General features: G+C 40.7%; 1 protein-coding gene across 9 annotated transcripts; it reads right to left on the bottom strand.

Annotated features, from left to right (window-relative positions):
- Positions 1 to 267: 267 nt before the first annotated feature.
- On the bottom strand, positions 268 to 25185 carry ena (ENAH actin regulator enabled). Of its 9 annotated transcripts, XM_070283943.1 has the most exons (11): positions 25028 to 25185; positions 24399 to 24562; positions 13822 to 13971; positions 5039 to 5360; positions 4743 to 4975; positions 3953 to 4220; positions 3064 to 3792; positions 2841 to 2999; positions 2564 to 2782; positions 2106 to 2226; positions 268 to 2043 (listed from the first exon to the last, which is right to left on the bottom strand). In XM_070283943.1, the coding sequence occupies exons 3-11, from the start codon at positions 13824 to 13826 to the stop codon at positions 2015 to 2017; spliced, it is 2085 nt and encodes a 694-aa protein (XP_070140044.1). In that variant the 5' UTR covers positions 13827 to 13971; positions 24399 to 24562; positions 25028 to 25185; the 3' UTR covers positions 268 to 2014. The 9 variants fall into 9 exon arrangements, with proteins under 9 accessions (XP_070140044.1, XP_070140042.1, XP_070140043.1 ...); XM_070283941.1 differs by lacking the exon at positions 13822 to 13971; XM_070283942.1 differs by lacking the exons at positions 13822 to 13971; positions 25028 to 25185 and adding an exon at positions 24866 to 25000.
- Positions 25186 to 25196: the final 11 nt, after the last annotated feature.

Below are 25196 nucleotides of genomic sequence, written 5' to 3'. Positions count from 1 at the left end.
ATATAATGTTTTTGCGCTTCTTCCACTATTTTCCCGCTCCGGTACGATCGCCCGATCGCCGGTTGCTATATAACTTACGCCCCGCTTAACGATCTAAGTGAATCCGTTGCTGATTTTTAATTATTTTATATATATTTTGATCTCGAGTCAATGCCGGCTTGTATGTATATTGAATATTCTGGTTGTATATAAGTGTATAATATATATATTTAATTTAATACATAAAAAGTGGCGCTCGTCGCTGCGCCTCGTTTAAAATAGTTTACGTGTGTTGTTCTTGTTTTTGTGTTTTTCTTTTTATTTTTTAATATTTAATTGCTGCCCCATTGTTGGTTTTTTTTTGTTGCCGCAATGCAAAGATCATATATAAAAATACAAAAAATCATAACATTTACATACACACATCGACGACCAAGCCATTACATATACATTATAATCTATATCTTCACACACATATATATCGAGCACAGTCAATATATATATATATATATAATATATATGTAAAATTATCGCTTTAAATTACAAAAAATTAAAATGTATATATGCATTCGAATTATACACAACTACCAACTCTCTCTGTCTCTCCTCATTATAAATAAGATTTTTTGTTTCACTTAATAAACAATTTCACTTCGTTTTGTATGCCTTAAGAACTAAACTTTGCTCTCTCTCTCTTCGTTTTCGTTTCCTTCACCCCAATCCTTACTCGTCCTTTTCTGCTTGGCCTGCTTTTACATATCATATATCATTCAATAATTTCGCTATTTAAGTCTTAGATCGTATAATGGAAGTTGAATTGGTACGCACATGTTCAGAATCCGGCCTTTACTTGGGTTGGGAGTTTACAATATTATCTTTTAGTATATATATATGTTTAATATATATTTTGTTTTAAGTGTATAATACGCAGCAGTCAATTGTTTAATTTAGCTTTCTAATTTTTCTTCGCTGTATTCGCAGGGTTTTTTTTTATTTTTTGGGATTATTCTAGTTCAAGTCTGAGTCCTGAACACCACGCTCAATTCCGCTTTGAACTTGTGTTGTGTTTGCTGATTTTTTACTGAAGACTTTAGCTGGTTCTTAAATTGAGTCGTTTTTTTTTTGTTTAATGAGATCGTGTGCTTAGGAAAATGTTGTGGCTTTTGTGTTTTTGGAGGAAATGCGCATTGTTTTGGATGACTGACTGATGGAATTTGTGGAATTCTTTGTCGTCGTAATACTAGTTTCCCTTTAGGTTTTAGGTATTAATGAGTATGTCCATATATATATATGTAATAAACTGTATATATATATATATGTATATGCTTTTGTTGTTTGTGTTTTTAAAGAGAGATACGTTCCAAGTTTAATTACAAACGTTGTTCATTTTGATTTTGTTTTTGTTTGGGTAAGAAACATAGGGTGGAAATCTCATAACAAACGAAAGAGAGTGGTTAAGGGCCAGAACAATATAAATAATAAGATGCGTAGCGCCATTGAAATGATTTTACGCTACGCATCTTATCCTTTATATTGCCTTTGGTTAGGGGAATACATACGATACCGATTGCAAGCAATTATCTTTTGTTCTCACACTAAAAAGTTGGCTTAAAAAAGACTTATATATGCAAAGAATAATGTACAACAGGGATTTGAGTTATTAGTTACATAACTTGGAAAAGTCGGTCTTCCTTCCCGTTTAAAATATATAATTACTTTGACTAAACTTTTTGTCTCCTCCTCTCGGCTTTTTGTGTTATTTTCTTTTTTGTTGTTTTGTTTGTGTTAACCTAGAGCAAGTGCATCATAAGTATGCGTATTCTCTTACTCGCTGACCGATCCGTCAACATTCTGGCAATGTTGCGAGCCTCGATCCTCGAAATACTTTGCGAATGTCTTAAATTACACGCCCCCGGCTGCCGCTGCTCTGCTCCTCTCCTGACTCCACATCCTGATCTGCCAGCGCATTCGGTGGGAGTTGAGGCGGAGCTGCAATGCCCCGTTTTTTTGGCGCTTAATGTGAAAGTACTTTGATCTATCTGCGATTGAACTCCGATTTGATAGCTGACACAAGGAAAAATAAATATTTAATAAGATAAATCGGGTTTTAAAGGGTTTTCCCTTACCATCTATGATCTCGTTCTTGACCTTTTGGATCTCCAGTCGCATTTCCCGCACTATCTCAGCCTTCAGTGTGTCCAGCTCGCCATTGGACAGCGCCAGCGACAGCCCATCGCCATTGACCTGCTTTGAGTATGAGAGATTAGAATTGTTTCGATAAAATGCTAGATAATATCGATCTATAATCGATCGATTAATTGATTTTTTACATTTTAGATTTTAATCAAAGTATTTTTAGATTTTTAAATATTTAAATTTTTTAAATTTGCATTTTTTACATTTAAAAAAAAAAATCGATACACTGAAAAAAATTACTAATTTATGATGAATAAAGGAATTTTAATATTATTTTTTTCATTTTCGTTTTAACAATAATCGATTAATTTTGTATAATTTTTTTGTAAGATCGATAAACTGAAAATCGATTTATTTCAAGCTCTTTTAGATGAGATTACAAACCCACCTTGAGTATGGTCTCCTCGCTGGCACTGCCGAATCGCTTTCGCATGGGTCGCGGTGATTCGCCGCCGCTATTCGTTGTGTTGCTGCCAGCTCCTCCGCCCGAACTGCCATTCGCTCCACCATGGCCTGCCGAGCCATTGCCAGCGCCACCACTCAGCTTGTGGGGCAGCGTATTGGACTTTTCCCAGGGTCGCTGTTTCACCTCGGGCTCTGGCTCGGGCTGGAAAATATTCATATTGTAAAGAAAGAGCTTTTCAAGGAAAGCGAGGCATACTCACATCCTTCTTCTCGGCTTGGGCGCGTCGTCTGGCCAGCGTCTTGGCCATTTCGTCCATCATGGAGGCCATGCCATTGGAGCTGCGGCCAATGGTGCCATAGTTGCCGCTGCCTCCACTGGAGGTGCTGCTGCCACTGTTCTCCGGAGCAGATGTGGTGGACTGTAAGGATTAATTAGGATCTTTGTAAAGGATTTCTTTGAAAATAAACCCAATCCAAACTCACCTTATTCTTTTTGAGCTTAAACTGTTGCAGCTGCGAGGCCAGCGAGCCCATGAGATCAGCCTGGGGATCGTCTTTTTTGGACGCTCCACCCAAGCCTGGTGGTGGTGGCGGCGGAGGTGGAGCTCCTGGACCGCCTGGCCCACCTGGTGGTGGGGGTCCCCCACCCATGGCTGGCGGCGCTGGTGGTGCCGGTGGCTGTGGCGGCGGCGGTGCGCCATTGAACATCTGTGGCGGCGCTGGCGGAGCACCCGGTGCTCCTCCAAAGCTGGGCGGCGGCGGAGGCGGAGCAGGAGCCGGCGGACCAACTGGACCGCCACCGCTTTGGCTGCTCATGCGATTGAGCGGCACCTGACCGGGCTGCTGCTGCTGCTGTGACGGATTCATGGGCGGCGGCATGGGCACCTGGCCATAGGGATTCTCCGCTTGCTGTTGGGGTGGAGGTCCTGGTGGACCACCATAGCCTGGGCCAGGCATCGCGGGCGCTTGAGGCGCCTGTGGATGCGCTTGCGGTAGCATCTGCTGCTGGCTGGCATAGACCACACTGTTGGCACTCGCCGAGCTGGGCAGATGACCGGGTGGACCCACCATATACATGCCACCGTTTTGGAGCGGTGGCGGCTGTGGCGCCTGCTGCTGCTGCTGCTGTTGGGGCTGTTGCTGTGTTGGGTATTGATGCACAGTGAGATTGGGATTAGAATTGGAGAGCACGTAGTGGGGCTGCTGATACTGCTGGTGGTAATGGTGGTGCGGGGTTTTCGGGGTTTTTTCAGTGGATTCAGATTCAAGTTCAGGTTCAGGATCAAGCCAATTTGCGAATGAAATGAAACAGAAATACGGCATGAGGACTGTGTGGGAAATGGGGCGAGGTTAAAGGCCCTTGGGCACTCACCACCTGGTTGGGCGCATAGCCCGCCTGGACCTGGACCATCTGTTGATACTGCTGCTGTTGCTGCTGCTGAAACTGTTGCTGCTGCGGCGTCTGCTGCTGTTGCTGCTGCGGTGCCGGCGGTATCTGTGGATTCACCTGCTGAGGCAGGCCATTCGGTGTGGGTCCATTGCCAGTGGGTCCGTAGTGGGACCCTGGTTGACCCATCTGCTGCGCCTGCTGCTGCTGTTGCTGCTGGGGCTGCGGTGCCGGCGGGGCGCTGAGGGAATTCCTTTTTGGGTGAGCAAAGGTTCGTCGATATATGGGTATGGAATCAATGAGTGATGTGATCGATGAGGCACGCTTACGTTAACGGAAATAAGGGTTCAAGTGCTCATGGAGTTGCTCTTTTAAATGAGTAATCTAGTTATTAATTCTATTATTAAATACAAAGCGTAATTCTTTGGTTCTTCCTTGCTTTACTTTAATTTTTTTTACCCTTTACCAAAATCCCTCTCTCAGAGAAAGAAAATGACGCTAAAATACTCTCTGGTACGCTTATAAGTGAAATTTCTTTCTGGCTTGCTTGTACATTGCAGGTCTTTTAAAAAATAAATATAAAACTCAATATGCAGATTCTAACAGAAACAGTTTAAGGGCAAACAAAGCCAATAAGCTATCTAAAGTAATTGTAAATGTAATTTGTTTGTTCTTAGCTTCTTCTCTAATAGATTTCTTCCCTCAAAAAATTGTCATTTTTCGTTTTAAATAACCAAAACATTAAAAAACAAGTTCCTAAAAGACACCTCCTTACCTGCTGGTGCGATGATGTCCCTGTGGCGTCGGCGGGCTCTGGGGGATGCTGTTTTGATTGGTCTGCGAGGTGGGCGTCTGAGCTGAGGGCGTGGTATGGCCGCCAATGCCATTGTTTTGCCGCAGAATAGCCGCATCCTCGCTGGTCATTGTGCGATACCCCATATCCTCCTCATAACCATTGCCATTAGTGGGCTGACCACCTGGATTATTAGCCACCCGACCGCTGAGCACCTAAAGAAACAATTAAAGAATTCATTTAAACTTAAAGTTTATGTTTTAACTTAAGTAACTGACATCTAAAGCATGATGCATGGCCCTGGCAAAGTTCTCCGCATCGCTTTGACTCGAAAAGTTGAGACCGTAGACATATTTTGAGTCGCGCCACTGATGAAATGTGGCTGTGGCCTGGTTATACTTCAGTCCCTTGAGTATGGAGCAATTGATCACCACCTCGTGATCCTGCAGCTTCCGCCCCACCACACGGAACGTGTTGTTCTGTTGATGGTGATAGATCTGCACTTTGCTCAGTCCGGACGAAGTGCCCGAGGGTACCCACTTCTTCTGGTTGTCATCGTACACCATCACGGAGGCCCTGGCCCCGATTATGCTTTGCTCACTGGAAAGAGAACGAAGGAGGAGTTTAATTAGAAGGAGTATTTTAAGAAGGATATTTTTTTGAGATGAGAAAATGAATGAGAAATAAAAGATGAGAGCTTGAGAAAGACGTCTTGAGAAATTTATATACAAATTGATATCAGATAACCTTTAGGGAAAACAGAAAAGGGGTCTAGTATAGGAGTATACAAAGATTATGAAAACTTCTACACTCATTAAAATGTTTACCTTAAATAAAGTTTATTTTAGGTTAAGTAAACTATGTAAAGCTCATATTCAATAACTTATATCTAATAACACATATGTAATATCACAAACATGTACCCACACAAGCACGCCCAAGACCGACAGTCCCCACTTCATTCCAGGACTTCTAGAACTGGTTGGGAATTATATGTGCACACTTGGGAGATTTTTCGCACCTTTATTTAAGAAAGAACGGAAGCTGAGCCTAATTAACATTCCAAATTATATCGTTTTGTTCTTATAAAAGATTAAATAAAGCCTTAAACTGGTTCCATAGTTTTCTCATTAAGAAGTTTCTTCTTTAAGAATAGAAAGAATGAATGATTGCAATAAAATATGGTATAAAATATCACAATTCGATACTATACAATTCAAAACAAATACAATATTTGTGCCCATATATCATATAGAGGTTTATATACATCTCCAATAGTAATTAAAATTCAAGTTCCAAAGAATAACAGACTTCCTTTAATTACCCCATCTTAAAAATAACTTATTAAACTCGATTAAGATAGTTTTTCTTTAGAAGGAATGCCGCAAATGAGAAGAAATCGTTTTGCAGATCATTAGAACTCCTCCTCGGCTAAAGCTTCCCTCTTGGAGGCCTCCAACTGCCAGAGTTTTCACACGATTCCAAGTGAGCAAGGGCTTTGATCTATCACACAGTCCTACCTCCCTTCTTCTACCTCTAATCCCCCCGAGAATCACGTATAAATCCCCCCTCCCCCCACTAGTACTCCAGGACAGGAAGTGCAATGCATTTCTTTGTGTGCTCACACACCTGTCATGCAGTCGCACGGACCGATTAAATGATTCTAATGAAAGTTCTAATATATGAACGTATATAGTCTGCGGCTGGCTCTCAACCTTTAGCATTTTATTCCCTCCTTTCTTGCCCAGGTTGACAATTAAAGTCTGCTGCCGAGTGTAAACATGGCTAGAAGCAGCAGCAGCAGCAGTCGCAGCAAATGAACGCCTTCATTGGAAAAATGCAAAGGCGATGACGAGTTGTGTTGCCTTGCCTTGCCTTTTGCTCAAGCTTGGCTCTAGCTTCGTTTTGTCTTTTTTCTCTATTTTTTTTATGCTGCCTGCTAGCTGGCTTGGTTTTTTTGTTTTCCTTGCACTGCTCCAGAGTGACTCCGAGTGGCGACGTGCTCCGCGTTTTGTGAGAGATAATGACGGAGAGCCGCCGCCGCCAAACGAGTCGAGTCTGCAGAATTCTCCCAGCCTGGTCAGACCTCAGACTTGGCTTGGCCAAAAGCCGCTAGTAGTTTTGCACTTAAATGGAGTGCGCAGATCGGCGGCAAAGACACTTGGACGGAACCCGAATCCGAACCCGAGCTCTGGCCACAGCTGTGCGCGCACGAGTACGGTCTCAGGGCCTTATATAACAAACGGCCAACAGATCGCCAGAGCCAAGCCGAACGACTGCCTTTGATTTGCATCGAATTCGTGGCAACGAAAGTGAAGTTTTTTGCGTACACAGCGAAAAAAGGGGGTATTAATAAATATTTTTTTATAATTTAAACTTTTACAAGACATTTAGTCTATGGCAGATAGTTGTCTAGATCTGCAGGCTGTAGTTCCTTGGTTTAAAAATGAATTCTAAGTTAATGCTGGTGAGGGAACTGGAATATATCTTAGCTTTATATACTCAGAATCAATTCCTTTTGTTTCTTAGCATTACTTTACTTTACTCATTCTTAATCTAAGGAAAATAATGACTTATTTTCCTTTAAAATTGTGACAAATTTAAAGCTTTGTGACTCAACTTAAACAAAGAAATCTTTGCTCTCATTGCACATAAGTCGAGCATACAAAACGTGTTAAATGTATAGTAAAAACTACTATTACTAATGTACGTTTGAGTTAATGAATGAAATGAATCATTCATAAAAATCATTAAGAGTATTCAAAACACATGTCTGTTCTGCATACTTTAAAAATATTCAAATAATGCTTTAAAAACAAATTACTCAAAGCTAACCCCAATTTCAATACACCATTTCCTCTCTGTGTGCCTGAAAACCCCCAAATGAATATTGAAAAGTGCCCAACAAAATAGATTAATGGATGCTTGCCTGCCTATATTATGGGTCTGCAGTATATGATGCCTATAATTGAGCCACTGATCTGCCCCCTTGAAGCGTATTTTCCATATACAAAGTGGCAGGTGAAATTTTCCAAGCCCCCAAGGGGATTTATTCGTGCGTTAAGCTTTACTTTTTTCAGTTTTTTCTTTAGTTTTTTATATAGTTTTTAAGATGCAGATTCGTGTGTGTACACACGAAAGCGTTTTCCAGCTTAATTGGCGTTAAATTATAATTATGATTAAATGGAGAGCAGTTTTGCAGAGAGTTCTTTGATTTTTGCCCGCTGCTCAGGGCCAACCTGCCACAGCTACGTGAAGAAGTAAGAGTAAAGTGCGGAAAAATGGGGATTATTACAAGGACAGACAGACGTTTGGGGGGTAGGTGGGTTACACATACGCAAAAATCGTTGTAATGCCCCCAATGAATTTATCTTTGACCGAATTGTGGCGACGCTGTAATGTGTGATGTTGTTTCTGTTGGAGCAGATAATGATGTATGTTGCTATAGAGATGTGGCTTGTGTTGTGTCTGCTGCTGCTGATGTTGCTGCTGCGGCTGTTGTGTCTGTTGCTGCTGCTGTGTGACTGTTGCTAGTGTTGCTGCTGTGGTTCTAATTGAAAACGACATGGAGCAGCCCAGTTTGGAGGGTTGCGTACGCGAGGATTGGCTGGTAATCGTCGGGGTATTCGATGAATTCGAGGGGGAAACGCATTTCCGAAGAGTGGAAAAGATCAAAGACGAAGAGGAGCTAGGGGATGATGAGGTCAAAGTGGATGATGATGAACTGGCTATCGATGAGGCTGTATCTGCAGCTGGTTCCCTGGGTACATACAACGTCTGATCCTGCTGCTGCTGAAGAGATCTCTGTTGAGGCGCCTCGTAAATGGGTCCAGCCTTGGGCAACTGCAGCACCAGCTTCTCGTGCTCATGGTAGCGCTGTTGCTGCTGCTGCTGCTGATAGTGATGATACATGGGATGACGATAATCCAACAGATCCAGCTCCTGCAGCTCCTCTATGCTATAATACTCCGACTTGCCAACGGGAGGTGACATTTTGTGATGCATACTCTGGCTGCGACGGATTAGCAGCTCTCCGGGTGGAGCTGGAGCCACCTGGAACTCGCATATCCCGTTGCCACTAGGATGCAGCTGCTGCTGCTGCTGGTGCTGCTGATGGTGATAGGCCAAAATCGGTGAAGAGTTCGAGACATTGGTCGGCTTCTTGCTGGTGAACGAGGTCTTGGCATAGAGCTTCTTCATGGCCATTAACCGTTGGCCAATATTTGCAGAGGCGTCACACACACACACTAGAGAGATCCCACGATCGATCCCACTCGGAAATGTCGTCGCAATGTTTGCCTAGGCTATATCGAATCTCTGCCCACTGGTTCACACTGCAAACTGCGATCTGCGATCTACGTTCACCGATCTCTGCTCTGCTCACGTCTGTTCGCACTCAAGACCCGCTGGAGACTGAAGCCAAGTGCCAGAGATCCAGACCGAGATCGAGACGGGTCTCAGACCGAAACAATCTCCGGCTCGAGGCCAAGACAAACAAAGCCCGAATGATCGAGCAAAAAACGTGAGCGAACAAGTGAGAAAATGAGCTGTGTTGCGGCTGCTGCTGCTCCACAATCTCCTCTCTTGCCGGAGATTGGGTCTCTTTCTCGCTTGCTCGCTCGCTCGATCTCTGGCTTGGCGGTTCGCCTAAAAGGCAAATAATTACACTTCAAAGTCAATAAAATAATGAGAAATGAGATGTGTGTGCCGGTGGTGATGATGCTGAGGAAGATGAGCTGACCCCCGAGATGAGAACCGAGCATAATGGCCAGGTAGGTAGATGTAAGTAGTAGATGGAGCGGAACCTGCCTCACAGCAGCCACAGAAGATTCCCAAATGCCATGACAATTAAAAGGGGAAACTATATGCCGCTATAGCAACTATTAAAGAAAATACACTCTTTATCGAATATTTACAAAATGGGAAAATGGATTTGAAGTCTAGGGATTTCTTTTAGAGAGCTTCTTAAACGATTTTACAATGTTACTTCTTAGTTTGACTCACAGCTAAGCTGTTTTCTTTATAATTTCAACATCAATTGATTTAAATTTAAGTTAATTATATAAAAAAGTATAAAGAATGATATTTTTAGAGGGAAATTCAAGTTTTAAAAGCTCTTAAATATCGATATATCGATCATTTATTGATATTTATATAAAACTATATTTATCGATAGATGATGTTCAATATATAAACCGATATTCTTCGATATATGTTCTGTAAATTGATATTATAATAAAACAATTTTCGGATGTTTGTTTGTCCATAACGATTTTAATTTTAAATTCGATATTTCTCGATATTTCAATACTTTAATTTCCGATATACCAAACTTTACGTTATTTTCGATATTTTTAAGCTAGATTTATGTCTCTATATCATCGAACTACGATTACCGATATAAATCCCATATAAACCCATAATCTCTCAGAAACCTATTACATTTGAAGCTATTTATAGGCTTTAAAAATAACATAATCATAGTTTTCAAGTACCCTTTGGCAGTGTAACCCCAGATAAACGCTCAAACTTACAAAGTTGAGCTTGGGGCTTTATTTCTGCTGCTTCTGGCAATTCTAGTACAACAAAAAATACAAAATCCGCGTCGACGACGACGTCTCGTGACCGTCGCTTTAACCAGTCTATCCGTCCATCTGTCAGTTAGTCATTCGGTCAGTCTGTGATTCAGTGAGTTCCGTCCGTCCAACCATCCGTATGTCGGCAGTGCGATAATTACTTAAGAAACGAGCTCAATAATTTATATTTCCCCCTCGAGTGACTATTACAAGTATTTTTCCTGCTCTCTGCCTCGTTTTTTTTTTTTTTCTCCACTATTTTCAACTGTTCTTTGGCGGCTTAAAGGCGGGGGTTTTGAGCGGTTAAGAGCGGTGTTGTGCACAGCTTGTGGCATGTTATGAAAAATTCATATATAAAAAAAAAATTGTAAATCTCAACGAGTTCAGAGAGCTCTCTTTGGGAGTTTCTGTTTCTGTTTCGCCTTTAGCCAACAATTCCTAAACGTAATTTCCAATTAACATTATTGTGGCCCATTGTAAGTGGTTGTAGTGCTGCTCGTTGGCGGTTCACCGATCTCTGATTATCGTCTAGCTTTAATGGCTCTGTCAGAATGGTTCAATTCGGTTCAGTTTTTGGTCCAGAGAGCGTGTGCCGCGGCTTAAATGATTTGGCAACTAACAAAAAAAAATGTATCTCTGGTTTCTTTCGGCGATGGAGTACCCATAATCCATGTGGACCCGCAGGCAGACAGACAGACAGAAAAAAAACTGAAAATAAGAATGAAAACAAACATAGCCCACACATGTGAGCAGTCACAAAGTAGGTTGCCAGGCGGCACACAGAGTCGGAGTCAGAGTCAGGAGACCCAACACGGTTTGCCCAGGGCAAACACCGAGAAGTGCTCAATCTGGAGGAGACCGGAGGGAAAGGAGGGGCTGTCCCAATCAATATCGAATATCACTACGCGATAAACTCGTCAAAAAAAAGGGAGGAGAGCTTCCTGCTGGTGCTACACTGAGGGAAAAGCATGTTAATTAAATAAATGTTTAAAAAACATAGACAAAACGAAAAACCTTTTAAAAAACCTAATTTAAGGAACATTTTTTAAAGAATCTAAACTAAAAGAAAGTCATACTTCATGGTTCAGCACAAATTTTAAGGTGGCAGCTCGACAGCCAAGACTATATTATAAATTATATGCACTTTTTTGTGTACGTTTTGTTTTTATTCTACTAAATACCCTTTTTTTTGTCACGAAAAATTTCCAAATCCTTATAATATTTTTCTCCGTGTAACAGTCACTCATAAAGCTCGACAAAAGCCTGGATTTGGGTCACACTACAACAACTGTTGTGCCAACTCTTCCTGCTCCTTGGACTCCCCCATCCCCAGGCACAGGTGACGATGCGTTGGGATCCATTCAGCTTATTGAAACCGCCTTCAATCAAGCTCGAAGCTCGCAACTCGAAGCACGAAAGGATTAAAGCTGGATTGCCACTCATATTTACTTGTGTGAATATCCCACTGAAACTCAAATACAAATAATGACCGAAAAACCGAAACTCGTTTCGTTTGTTCGCCGGCAAACAAGACAAAAAACATACTTTTGGGTTATAAGAGTATTTCTGTTTGTCCTCAAACTTGAGGGGTTTTTTTTGTAGAATTTTTTCGGAGCTCTTTATTTGGAAAATAATTTGAGTTCTTTTCCCGAAATTCGATTCGATTAATGCACTCGATAAGGCGGCAATTACCGACCAAGAATAAATAGAATTCCAAGCACTTTAAACTGATGGATGCATTTATTGAACTGGCGCCAGATGCACTTCACTCCTCTCACCTATTTGGAAGACTCCCCTCGAGCGGTTCCGTGGGACAAATGTTACCCATCGAGCTGCGATCCCAAACTGGACACAATTTCGAAAGGAAAAGCTGCGCAGAAATTAAGTTTTAAAGCACTCGCAGCAGTGTCACCGGATTTCCTTGGAGACAGCATTTTAATGATGACACACCCAAAATGTAGAAAAAAAAATATACAACAACAAAAAATAATATAAAACGCAAACTTGCAGCGTTTTTGCTTATTCACAATTCATTTATATATAGTGAGGGAGGTTGGTTTTACCAGCATTTTCAGTGAACAAACTCCCCAAATGGCAGGCCTGCCACCGGCCGCACCCCAGCTTTTAGACCAGCGATGGGCACGAGATCTAACGGTTTGAGCAGCAGCTCGCTGAAAAAAAAAAAACAACAACAACCCCCAGCGTTGCGAACCGTCGCACCCACGCGACACACAGAATGTGCGAGCCGAGAAAATACACTGACAAAAACTTTTTGAGTAGATCAATATCTTCAGCCATTTTTACGTGCATTTATGTCCGCCTAAAAAAAAAGGCCTGCAAAAGAAATCCAAACTTTTTTCTTTAGTGCAGAAGTCAACGCTAGCCGCACAGTTCCCTTTAAAATTGTTCTTGTTTTTGGGACGATGTGCGAGTTCGGGTCGCTTGTGTTTTGTTGTTGCAAACTCGGGATCGCGGGGATGTGCTCGCTACCTGCGCCAAAGATCAGTGTGGTTGTTTTTGTAAATCTTCACGGTTCGCTGGTCGCGAGCACTGCACTTGTGCGTCTGCAATTGTGCGACATGCTGGCGCCTCCGAAAAAAGATAACGGTTTGAGCAGCGTGAGCAAATTGAGCCACTGCGTGCCCATCGCTGTTTTAGACCAAACAAATTATGGGGATTAATAAACGAAACGAGGAGCTGCTTGCTGTTCCAGTTCCCCGAAAATTAAGGCCCCATTCCCCACAGAGGGGAAACTGGGCTTGGGTTTGCCATAAATTTTCAAGGAAATCGAGGGGGATGGGGACTCAAAGGTTGACCCATAAATTTCACAGACATCAATTTTCAGAGGTGTCAGGTTAACTAATTTATAGGGAATTAGGGCGTCTGCGTGAAATTGATTTGAAGTTGGAGAAGATAAACATATTACAAGTTTAATTAAAGTGAAGATTAATAAACTTATTTAGCAAGAAGATGTTTATATTAGCCTTAGCGATAAGGCTTAGTTGTAGATTGAAAAAAATAGGAACTATATAAGGTATTTTCAGCCAAAATAAAAGATTAGTTAAAGGTAATTTCCCTATTGATCCTAAGATAGTTTTGAAAAGTCAAGAATCTTTTCATTAAATAACCATCTTCTAGTTTTATTTTGTTTTTAGAAAGGTAAACTTACAATTAATATAATCCTCAAGTCACTTCCCTTATAATTTTTACCTATCAAAACCCTCCCAAAAATAGGGCAACCCATAAACCTAATAAACAATTATTTATTTAGAGGTGACAAGTAGAATTTCAGAAGTAGAATGTGAAGGTCTCTCTCTGGAGAATCTGTGAATTGAACTCAATTTGAATGAAAGTCAGAAAATTGTCATTTGCCTAATTGAAATGTCCTTCACGGGCGATTGACAAGAGCAACAGCTTGTATCTGGCAGATATCAGATACGCGCAAGTTGTATCTATTGATTGTCTAGCATGCGTTGTAAACTTACGTCATTGCAATTTGGTTTCTGTTTGTGTTGTGTAGCTGCTACTTCAGCTGGTTTTGTTGCTATACTTCTTCGGTTTTCTTTTTTCTGCTGTGGAGGGAAATTCGCTTCCAGAGTTTCCTTCTTTCCGACGGAGGGCGGGGGGTATGAGATCTGCAAGAGACAGGAAGCAGGCGAAAAGATACAGATACATATATGTGGCTAGAGATAGAGATACAAATACAGTTAAGAGTTACAGCCCATAAATCAAGAGCAGACACACACACACACGTGTATATCCCACAGATACCACTCTTACGTTTTTGGTGGGAAAATCAATGAGAATTTTCCCGGCTTGCAAACACGTAGCGGGAAAAGCGTGTTGGGTTTGCCAATTTCCGCTAAATGGAAGCAACAAACACGAGGGTCGTGTCAAAGCCTTTCAGTATCCTTTCTCCTTGGCTGCTTGCCTTTAAGAACTATTCAAGCTACCCTTGCTGGTGGACCTTTTTCTTGGCTGAATGGCTATGAATTGATATTGGCCAAAAGAGTATTTTATGAGGCATTTGCGTAATGAGGCAATTGCCTGGAAACTCGATAGAGACAGAGAGAGAGAGAGGCGGACAGGTCAATGAACCCCAAGAGTAGTAATAAACTTTAGTTTGTAAATCGATTGGAGTTCTTGGGAACCTTGAAAATCGCTGGAGATGATGGAGAGGCCGGTCATCAATTAACCATGGCAAAGCAGTGAAAGCTTGGCTGATGAATTAATAACCGCCCGTGGTATTAGAACCAAAACTGAAACGAATTTCTGGACAATGGACACACGATGACAATAAACAAAAGTAAAATGAAACGCGGAGAAGGTTGAAGGCATTTGCATTTGCATTTCTAGAGAGGAAAATCAGGTCATCCAAGATCTGGGACGTCCCTCGTGGCCACGCCCCGCGGCATCATCTTGGGCCAAAGAATGTTGACCTAGTTTCTTCCGCACCTCTCTCCCCCCCTCTGCTGCTTACGTCATAGAGTTCCGCCTGGAAAAACGTTCATTCAAAAGCACGCACTTGTAGTTTTATTTATTTTCCTTCTTTTTTTTCTAGTGGTGAAGCCGGAAATGTTGTTGGCTGTCGGTGCAACATTGCAGCAGGCGGCGGGTGGTGACTTTTTTAATTGGAAAATACTTTTGCTAGGGGTTGGAGTTTAGCCCCCCCAGTGTTAATGGGACAACATTTTACGAGTTACGAGTTAATTTTCGCATATTCCGAAATACAAAACAAATCCCGCTAAAGCCATTGAAGGACAACGACTCTAAGCTCTTGTAGGGATGGGCTTCTAGGGGTTGTGGGTGGACAAGAAGCACATGTGACGCTTCTACCCTCGAAAAATAATGTCCCCAGGGCAATTATCCAACCTAAAAACCTGAACAAAATAAAACAAACTCAGGGAGAGAAGAAGAATGAGAGAGAGGAGAAATTAAAAACAAGTGAAATATTTGGCACTCTGGCGAAAAATAAAGGGAGGTTTGGGCCAGAGAAAGAGCAGAGAGAAATAGAGACAAGGGGTGGTGACTCGCAACGGGACATCAACCCCTGACCAAGAGTTGGCACTTTAGAATCGCTCTTCCAAGGGGCGGAAGTTCTTCAAGGGATCAAAGTTCATAGGAAGTGTGGTTTTTCGAAGGCTTTGTCAACAATGCCAGTTCAAGTTTCAACGTTTAACCTGGCTGTAGAGTATCAGAAATATAAATAAAGTTTATGTTTGATAAAAATATTTACAGAAATATAATAACACACAAGTTTTCTGCACTAAATATAAATAAATAAACATTTTGTTGGCTTAATTTCAAGGGCTTCATTTTGTTTATATCCCCTGTACTTCCCGGAACTCTCCCACTTGGTGGCTTCAACTCCTTGGAACTTGTTTTTTAAACGATTTTCCTGGAATTTCCACTTCCCCTGATGATGTCAGTGGGTTAGGAGTTGACTCATTTCCCAACTTGCGTGTTATTAACAATTTGTCAGGCGAAGCGAAACCACTCTTGGTGTCCTATTCACAGGAGAGGCCACAGTTCGTTGAGTCAACGCTCCTCGGGGCTCCTACCGAAAAGTCACTCTTTTTTTTTGTTTGTTGTCCTGAAACTCCTCTTAATCATCATCACCTTCCTCCCTTCTGCAATGTATTTTTCGCTTCAAACACGGGAAAATAAAGAATAAACTTTCTAAACTGAGATAAAACCCTATATTAAAGACAAAAAACTTGTAAAATTTTTTTTACAAAAAAGGTTTTGAATATAACAATAAAATAACACTGCTTATACAAAATTTAACTTGTAAAAACCTTTAATTAATTGCTAATAAACCTTTAGTTTTATAATTAACTCAAAGTTCCGACTTTTTCCCAGTGCACCCCACCCTTTATTTTCCACTTGCAGCTCATAAAAGTCACAGCGAATCCCCATTAAGTTGGGCTAACTTTTTTTCTGCCCCCAAAAAAAAAAAATGTAAAAAAAGAGAGAAAAAAGAACTCCCCCTTTCATTTGTCTTGCTGCCCTGGCACTCGCTTTATGCGGTAATTTCTGTTGTCTCCTCGGCGGCTGCTTTTCGTGCCCTCCGGGGGAAGTGGTTCCCTGACTCCAGTCCACTCCAGTAACTGCTAACTGCTAACTGGTTTTGGGGTCAGGCTTTGTCTGTGCTCCCCAAGTAGGGACAGAGGGACCTGCCTGATGCCTTGTGGGACCTGTGCAGCACACACGTGTTGGCCAAATGGAATTACTGCACGATTTGCGTGCTTATTTGGGTCGCACTTTTTCGGAACTTGTGATCTTTTTGCGCTGAAAGATCTAATTGATCGATTTGCGCGCAAAAGAACGGGGCGATAATCGATGGATGTAGAGAGATGTGTGATCGATGAATGGGTTATTCTTCTTTAGATGGGAAACTACTGGTAGTGTTCCCTGTGCTGACCTGAATTCCCAGGCATATCAAACAACATGGCTAGCCAAGCGGCAAGTCATCATCCGATCATAATCATGATCTTCGTCTTGGCTTCTTGCCTTTGGCAGTAGCTGCAAATTAAAAATTTATAATTCTTTTACAAGATATTAATTTTGCTCAAGTTGTTAGACTACTATGGTATGCATGTTTTTTCTTCTGGGTCACTGACTTTCAATTGTGGGCGTGGTTCCAAATTAACCCTAGACAGCCAAACTTTGTCTGTCTTTTTAGCTCATTTCGTGAATCGATCTCCGGTCTGATTCGTAGCGGAAAATCTTTATGAGGAGTGGGGCCACTCCTGTTTTTGGAAAAACATCATCGGCGTTTTGCTTCAAAGCGTAAAATTAATGGAGCGCGGCAAATCTTTTTTTGTTTTTCTTGTCAGCGATAATTATTGAATAATGTTTCAATTGTTGCCGTCGTGCTGAGGAATTTGTGTTCTTCAGCTGATAAAAATAAAAAAAAGAAACAACCGCGCAGAACAAAGTCAGACATTTCCCACTACAAAAGCGAACTCTATTAAATTATTACACTGTCACTGGCACAATGGAGTGTGTGTGGTGTGCCCACAATTTCTGTGACAATGCAACACCAACCTCCTCCTCCTCCTCCTCCTCCTCCTCCTATTCTCCCATTTCCCCTCCCAGATTTCAACGCGTTTTCCCCTCGCTTTCCATCACTTTTCCACAATCCGCTGGCGGTGCACAAAGTTCAAGTGAGGAGCATCATAAAAATATCATAATCATAATTTAATCTAAAGGGAAAGGAGGAAGTGAGCTGGGGTCAGGAGGTCGAAGTCTTTATACCCTTTTAGTTCTTGTAAATATGTAGTAAAAATCATAAAAATAAAATAGCTCCAAAAAAGACTACTTTTTTATTCTATATAACCTTTCTTATGAATGATTTTGAGATATATTGACGGGAGTAACAAAATCTCTAGCCTGAAATTGTTAATAACGATAATATACCAAGTTTTATACAATTATCTTTAATATTAGCAGAGTTAGGCTCAGATATATTGGCTTATGTAAAGATATAATGAACCAAATAATTATCAGAATCTAAAAAACCTCGACAGATGTTCTTAATAGGTTCATAAAAGATACTATACCAAGTTTCATTCAGTTACCTTTTACAGCAAAAAAGTTATGATCATATTATATGTCAGAAACTGTTATTTATGAAGCCAACAAAATCTATTAAATACAAATATTTAGAAAGTTTTATTCCGATTCAGTTGATAACCTTACAGATTTGAAAACTTTTAGTTATAGTACCCCCCATAAAGGGTATCAAAACGCAGCGAAAGGGATCATCTGATAAAAGGGGAGTTGGCAAGTGAGAGAAAAAGAGATGAATGGTTGGGGAAAAAGTCGCTGCAATTGAGCGAGAAATAACAATAGAAGCAGAACGGGAAGGCAGTCAGAGCCAACAAAAAGAGTTCAAGTTACACAAATTGTCCAGGAAGATTGGAATGTGTGAAGGGTATATAGAAAGAGTTGCAATACCTCTCTAGAAAAAAGAGAGAGCTATAGAGAAGTGCAACTCCACCTGCGGGCCTTTCGCCCAAACCACTCAAGAACCATTCTCAAAAACTGCAGAAAATGCAGAAAATAAAACCAAAAAAAATTAAGTTTAGTGGAAGCTTTTAGCTGAAAACAAATCCCAGGCTAACCTCCTTCCTCCCAAAGTCTGATGTTTTTGTTTTTCCTGCCTTATTATTTTTTTTCTGCTGTTTTCGTTGGAGCTGGAAACTTCAGACTTGAAGACCGAACGAGAGCGAGAGAGACCGGAAGCACTTCAAGTGCTTGCAATTCCATTGAGCAAAGTGCGGGGCCCAGGGAGCTATATATGTATATAAAAACAAAAACAGAAAAAAAGGGGGCTAAAGGGAACGGATCGACTTTGCAATCAGCTTCGCCTGCAACTTGGACGCAATTTGAATTCGGTTTCCATGACCGCCCAGCGCTGAAAAAAAAGCCGAGAAATAAGGCATATCAGTCCCACAATAATTATGTTTCCCTAGCGAAGCAATTTTTAAGTGGTATTGGATAATACTATACACATACCAACTTCCCTGGGGTGTATTTTTATGAAACATTTACGAAATATTAAATATTGCGCTAAATTGTGAATGTAATCTTGAATTGGTAAAGAAGTTGTATCCCCAAAAACTATAAAAACTAATTTATTGTCACTTGTTTCTTTAAATTTCTTTCTATCCAAGTTATGCTTTTTGTATTGTATAATTTTAACAATTAATTACGTAGTCATTAAGAAATTTCCTAAGCTTCAGAGTTTAAGTAATTTCCCACTGTATTTATTTTCGTATTATCAGTGAAGAGCACTTCCCGTTCTCGAGGCTGGTCTTTAGATAATACTTTATCTTCAATGTTCTCTGGGTTCTGGAGGTCTGGCGTAGGATCTTGCCACATCAAATCGCCTCCAAAACAGAAATTCAATTAATTTTGGGGTTTCTGGGAACTATGAAACCCACACTTTTGTGATTTCTGCGCACTTTGCTTTGATTTCATTTTTAAAGACGGTCTGCTCTGCACATTTTCATGATCAATTTTCACATCGTAATTTACCTTGAAAAGGAAAACAACAACATTCGTTCTTTTTTTATAATCATTCCCAGAAGTAGAGGCTAAAAATATGCTTTGTGTTTATGGGTTTGCTCTGCTTTTTTTTTTGGCCAAATGTGTCTGATACCGAGAAAGCTCCCTCACACTAACGTCTCACTCGAAACAATTGTAAATTAGCCGCAGACATCGTAATTTTGTTTTAATTAATCTGCAACTCATAGAAATTATATGGGCTTCGCATATCTGAGGCACTGCATCTGCACACAAAAAAAAAAAAGGGGGGGGGTTTGAGATAGATATAGCAGCAGAGAGTGTATATGTGTATGGCAAGCCAAGCGTTAGAGCGTGAAGCAGTCGAGAGTCTGAAGAAGATGAGAAGGAGGAACCCACTGGAGGCTACTAGCTTGCCGTTTTCCGTCTGTGTTTGTTGTGGCAAAATATCTAGGCCGTAAAAAATGGTTAAACGCCAGAGCAATTACCAGGCCAAACAGCTTGAGGAGAGAGACGAGACCGAAAGAACGTGGTTAAGTACGAAGTGCGGCGATGTCCATGGCCAAGTACAGTGAAGATGTTGCAACTGGTTTAAAATTTGTATGCTAAAGAATCTTGAATGAAATGCTTAGCCAACCATCCAGGAATATTTTTCTATTTTATTTTCTGACCACTCACATTTCTGGGGCTTACATATTTGTGCTGTAATTTTTTCTGTATTCTTCAGAGAGAGAGACTGAAGACAATGAAAGCTGCCCACTTAAGCGAAATTTTTCTGCCTTTTCCGCTTATCTGTGCAGTTTGCCTTTCAGTTATATCTACAATATATAGTATATATATGCCAGATATATGAAGCACTCGTATTCGTCATGTATATATGCATTTGTATGTTGTACACACAAACTTGCACATTTTGTTTGAGAACGGAACGTTCCAAGTTTAATCTACGTTAGCTGAGGATTTTCCCTACGGCGAGTGCAGTCTTCTTTGAGGGGGAAAAGGCTTTAAAATAAGATGAACCCATTAAAAAGGTTTGTTTATAAATATTTTATACAGATAAAGGATTTTAAATCATTAGGTTAACCATAATATTGATTTAACTATGATTTACTATCTTTATTTGACAGCCAATCATAATAAGTCAGACACTAGAACTACTCATCTATCTTAAAAATTTTAATATTTGCAAAAATTATTACATTCCGCCGATTAAAAGTCCTATTTTCTTCTTCCATTTAAGCCAAGTATGTAAAGTACCATCTCTAAAGTGGCCCTATTTCCACGGTTTTTATCTCTACTCAAGTCTAGCCTGGCGGCATTTTCCCCCCTACACTGCCCTGCATACCACTTAATTGCCGCTTGACACGATGTTTATGCTTTTCCCCCCTCTCTTGGTCTTGATAAAATTCCAGATAAGATAAAATTATCTGTTCCAGCTGCAACACAACTAATGTGAGTCATATGCTAAATTGTTTTTGCCTAAAACACAATCAAATCTGAATTAAATCAGATCAAATCAAATCATTTCCTCAATTCAAGCAGAACAAAGAGAAACAGACACAGATATTCCAGTGATAAACAAAAACAAATAGTTGAATCAACAAGCTGCCAAAGTAAAAAGATATTAATTAGTCAGCGTTGCAGAGGTGGAGGAGGGGCAAAGGGAGAATGATATGAAGGGGGTATATATACACTCTAATGAGAAAACCCAAACACGTTCCACACATCCGATTCCGATTGCCGGTCTTCTCCGCTTGGTTGGGGATCCATGAATTATGCAGCCGGCATATGGATAAAATATATATTTAAAACATGGAGAAAAATTATTGCAATTATCCATAAGGGAAATTCTCGATTGAATTTATATAATTTGATATTTTATATATGGCAAAAAATTAATTAAATATATTCAAGAACTCTAGGAAGTAGGCTTATCATAGCTATGGGTCCTTCGTTAAATACATCTTCTATAATACATCTTCCTTATTAATATATAACAAGTTATATATATTTTCTCACCGTGTAGCAATGATTTATTAAAGAATAGCAATGCAATTGTCGGGTTGTTGTTCTTGCCTGTGGTATCAAAGACCTGTAGTTATAGAGTCATTAGACAAAAGAACTGTGTCACGAGCCATTTCCTTGGCCAAGTGGAAGGAAGCTAGCGGTAACCGAGAGAGAGAAATATGAAGGGGATTCGGAAAAAGACTGTGGATGGTGAGCAAAAGGAGGAGGAGAAGAAACAAACTTGTCTCAAGATTCCTAGCTCTTCATGTTGGTCCCGCATTTTTCCATAACTCAACTATGGACTGAGCTCAGATTCCGAATCGGATGCAAACTGAATTCGAATGGATTTTATTGGATGGGATGCCGCCGCCATGAGAGATTGAGAGTGGGAGGAAATGGAAGTGGACAGACGACGGCAACAATGCGGAAATGTTAATTGGATTTGCTGTGGCATCCATGTGGGTGGTTCTCAATATATCTCTTATTTCTCTCTCTCTTGCAGAGTTCAGAGTTCAATGCATCATTGACAACGAGGCCCTCTTTGTTTGTTTATTTGTTGTTGTTTTTTTCGTCAACAGTTAAAGCTGCCTGATACAACACCGATTGCGGGTTTTAGTCACAAAAACAAAAAGTTGACGCGGCCAGTTTATGATTCAGATTTTAAGGTATTTTTCCCCAACACTGCTGCTGCTTCTTTTTTAGTGCATCAGGCTGAAATACCTGGAATTGGTTTTACCAAACTTTTAGTCATCGTAAAAATGCCAAAAACAAAACCAGAGCAACGATATGTAAACAAGCGACCAAAGGGCTACGGGCTATCTTTCTTTTTTCGCCCTAAATACAGTGAAGCTTGGAGCTTGGGAGATTTTTATGATAACCTGAGAAGGTAGAGCATACATTTTTTTGGGGATTTTTTTTAAAAGTATTTTAGAGATTTTTAGAAAAAAATGTTTATATTTTCTTTTTTCAAGTTTTTAAAAAATTTTTCTGAGTGGTTCAGGATATCCTTCTGCTGACTTTAAAAATGTATAAGCTCTCTAGTATCCCTTTTTACATGTTTAAAGATATATAATAAGTTTTTTAAAGTGATATAAATTTCTTTAAAACTGTTCAACAATTTAATTTTCCTTATAAATAAAACTTTAGGAGTAACTACTGTAATTTAAGGCTGATAAAATGGAAATGGGGCAGTAAAAAACAACAACAATAAGTAGAGGCAGCAGATTGTCTGTTTGTTTAATAACCAAAGCGAATCGTAAAGAGGAGGACATGTGTGTTTGTTTGTTTGTATTTTTTTTTTCCTGGTGTTTTCCATTCTTTTTCGGGTTTTACTTAATTTTCTTATCTTATCTGCCAATAGCCACGCTCCCAATTGCGCGCCACACAGTGCGTGGAGCAGCTGGAAAACTGGGCTAACGGTGTTCAAATAACTGTGTCGTCACACCCTCATTTCTTCAGTCCCTCTGAACACCCCCTCTCCCTGTGCTCCGCTGTCCCTGTGCCCCTGTTTTCTAATGCAACAATTACGAAATCTGCGTTGCATGCGGCCATCGGCCATGTGTTTTTTGATTTGGTTTTGCCCAAGGGAAAAGAATACGAAAAGGGAATACAAACGATACTAGGAGAATAAGGAGGAATAGCGTAAGAAGAATGAGGAGGAGTAGGAGGAATAGGTAGCGAGCGGCATGCAAATTTGACCAACATTGTGCATTTCCAAAGTACAGTGGAACTTCCGCAATACGAATTAGCATATGGTTAAGTACTTTCAACTAGGAAAATAGGGGAAATCAAAAAGTATAATCCTTTAAAAAACTATAAAATTATTTAAAAGTTATGAAAATATGCAAAATATTCAAAAATAAAAAAAATTAACTTTTCTTGATTTTTGACTCTGATTTTTTGTCCATTTGCAAACGGGTTTCCTATTTGTTATTGCTGGTTTTGGCCCAATGAGTGGAGTTGTATTGTATTGTTGGTATTTCCTTTTGTGTTTGCGGGTCTTTGGCCCGCTTCATTTGGCAACGAACAAAAAAAAAAAACAAAAGCATAAAAGCCGAAATGAGTCATGGAAGTTGGCTGCCATTTCAGGGCTAAAGGAGTTGTTATTGCTATTTGTTGTTGTTGCTGCTTTGGCTGCTGCTGCCGCTGCAGCTGCTGGTGCATTGACATTTAAATGTTTGCAGCAGAGGCAAGTAGGAGGAGGAGGAAGCCAGGGAAGATGAAGAGAAGGAGGCAGAATACGAGGAAGAGGAGGCATAAATTAAAGTTCAAACAAACACGGAGCCGAGAAGAAGAAGCAGAAGAGGAGTAGGAAGAGGAAGCAAAAATCGAGGCTGCCCCACCCGCACAATCTGCGCATCTCTCTCTCTCATTTCGGCTAGCTCCCTAGGTCTCTCTCTTTGTGGCTGCGTCTCTCTCTCCTGAATTGGCAGGTTTTTGTTTGTTTTGCGGCGAAAGAGGCAGAAGAAGAAGCAGCCGCAGCAGCAGCAGTTGCAGCCAAAACAACAACAAATGCAGCCAAGAGGAAAGGGAGCAATTAAAGCAAAGTTAAAAGCAAAGACCAGCTGCCCCACTCGCTCTCCCTCCTCGGCCCTTCCCCCTTGTCTGGCTGTCTCTGTCGCTCGTCATACCCCCCACAAACACAATAAAAACAGGTTTTTAAGCCAAACGAAGAAGAGGAAGAAGGCGCAGCAACAGCGGCAGCTTCAAGATTAACGACAGCTGTTTTTTAAGGGCCTGGCACTAATTAGTGCAAATTCAAGCGCCTAAATTAAGTAAACAAGAAATAAACAAAAAAAAAAACACTGTCCAGAAATTGCACTCGACACACACACTAGCACGGAAAGGAGAGGTGCGCAAAAAAGGGCGTGTTTGTATAGGAAGAAGAAGCAGCGGCAAGGGAGCAAGGAAATTGCAAAAAAGAAAAATTGAAGAAAGCAAGGGAAAACAAGCACAATTTCTGGATTAAAAATAAATATTTGCAAAAACAGAGGAAATCAAGTCACACACACACGCAACTTACCACAACATTTTGGTCGATTCCGAATCCACAGCGAAAATGCTTTAGTGTTTGTGTGCGGCGTCTGCTCCGCTTCTGCTTCTTCTCGTTCCGCTGCTGCTTCCTCCTCGTTGGCCAAAAAGAAATGCGAGAGACAGAGAGGGAGCAAGAATTGCAATTTCACCTCTCTAGCGGTTTAAAAAATTAATTGTAATTCTGATTTAAATAATTAATTTAAATGCTTGCGTTTTTGGTTGCACCACACACACACACGTCCGAACCGAAACAAAAGTGAGTGAGCGAGAGCCACAGAGAGAGAGAGCAAGAGAGTGGGCAAGGATGAGGGGAGAGTGCGAGAGAGAGGAGGAAGCGAAAAACTCCTTTTCAAGGAGTAGACACACGAATTTTTTTCGGCTCTCTTTCGTTTGCGAAATGGAGTTATATTTTGGTTTTTCCAGCAATAATAATCAATCGATTATTGTTATTTTTACCTTAATGGCAATAACTATAACTCGGCGGAGGAGTCACAAGTCACAGACACACACACACTCAAATCTCGCAGAGGATGTTTCTTTTGTTTTTCACTGAAACTCCGCTTGTTCTGTTGTTGTTGTTGTTGCATGCAATCACTTATTTAAGTCACACACACTCACAGCTACTCTTCGGCGACAGGCGGTGACATTTTCCGCGACAGCACCAAACAAATCAAAGGAAAGGCGGCGTTTTCCTCGTCCGACAAAAAACAGTCCGTGTTCGTGCTTTCCGTTCTTTTTTCACCGCTTTCCGACCAGAGTGACCAGAGTACTCAATGGTGTGGCTGTG

This window comes from Drosophila kikkawai, chromosome 2R, assembly GCF_030179895.1.
Source record: "Drosophila kikkawai strain 14028-0561.14 chromosome 2R, DkikHiC1v2, whole genome shotgun sequence".
Lineage (NCBI taxonomy): Eukaryota > Metazoa > Arthropoda > Insecta > Diptera > Drosophilidae > Drosophila > Drosophila kikkawai.
Note: the sequence above shows the minus strand (reverse complement) of the source record. Positions and strands in the feature narration are given on the sequence as shown.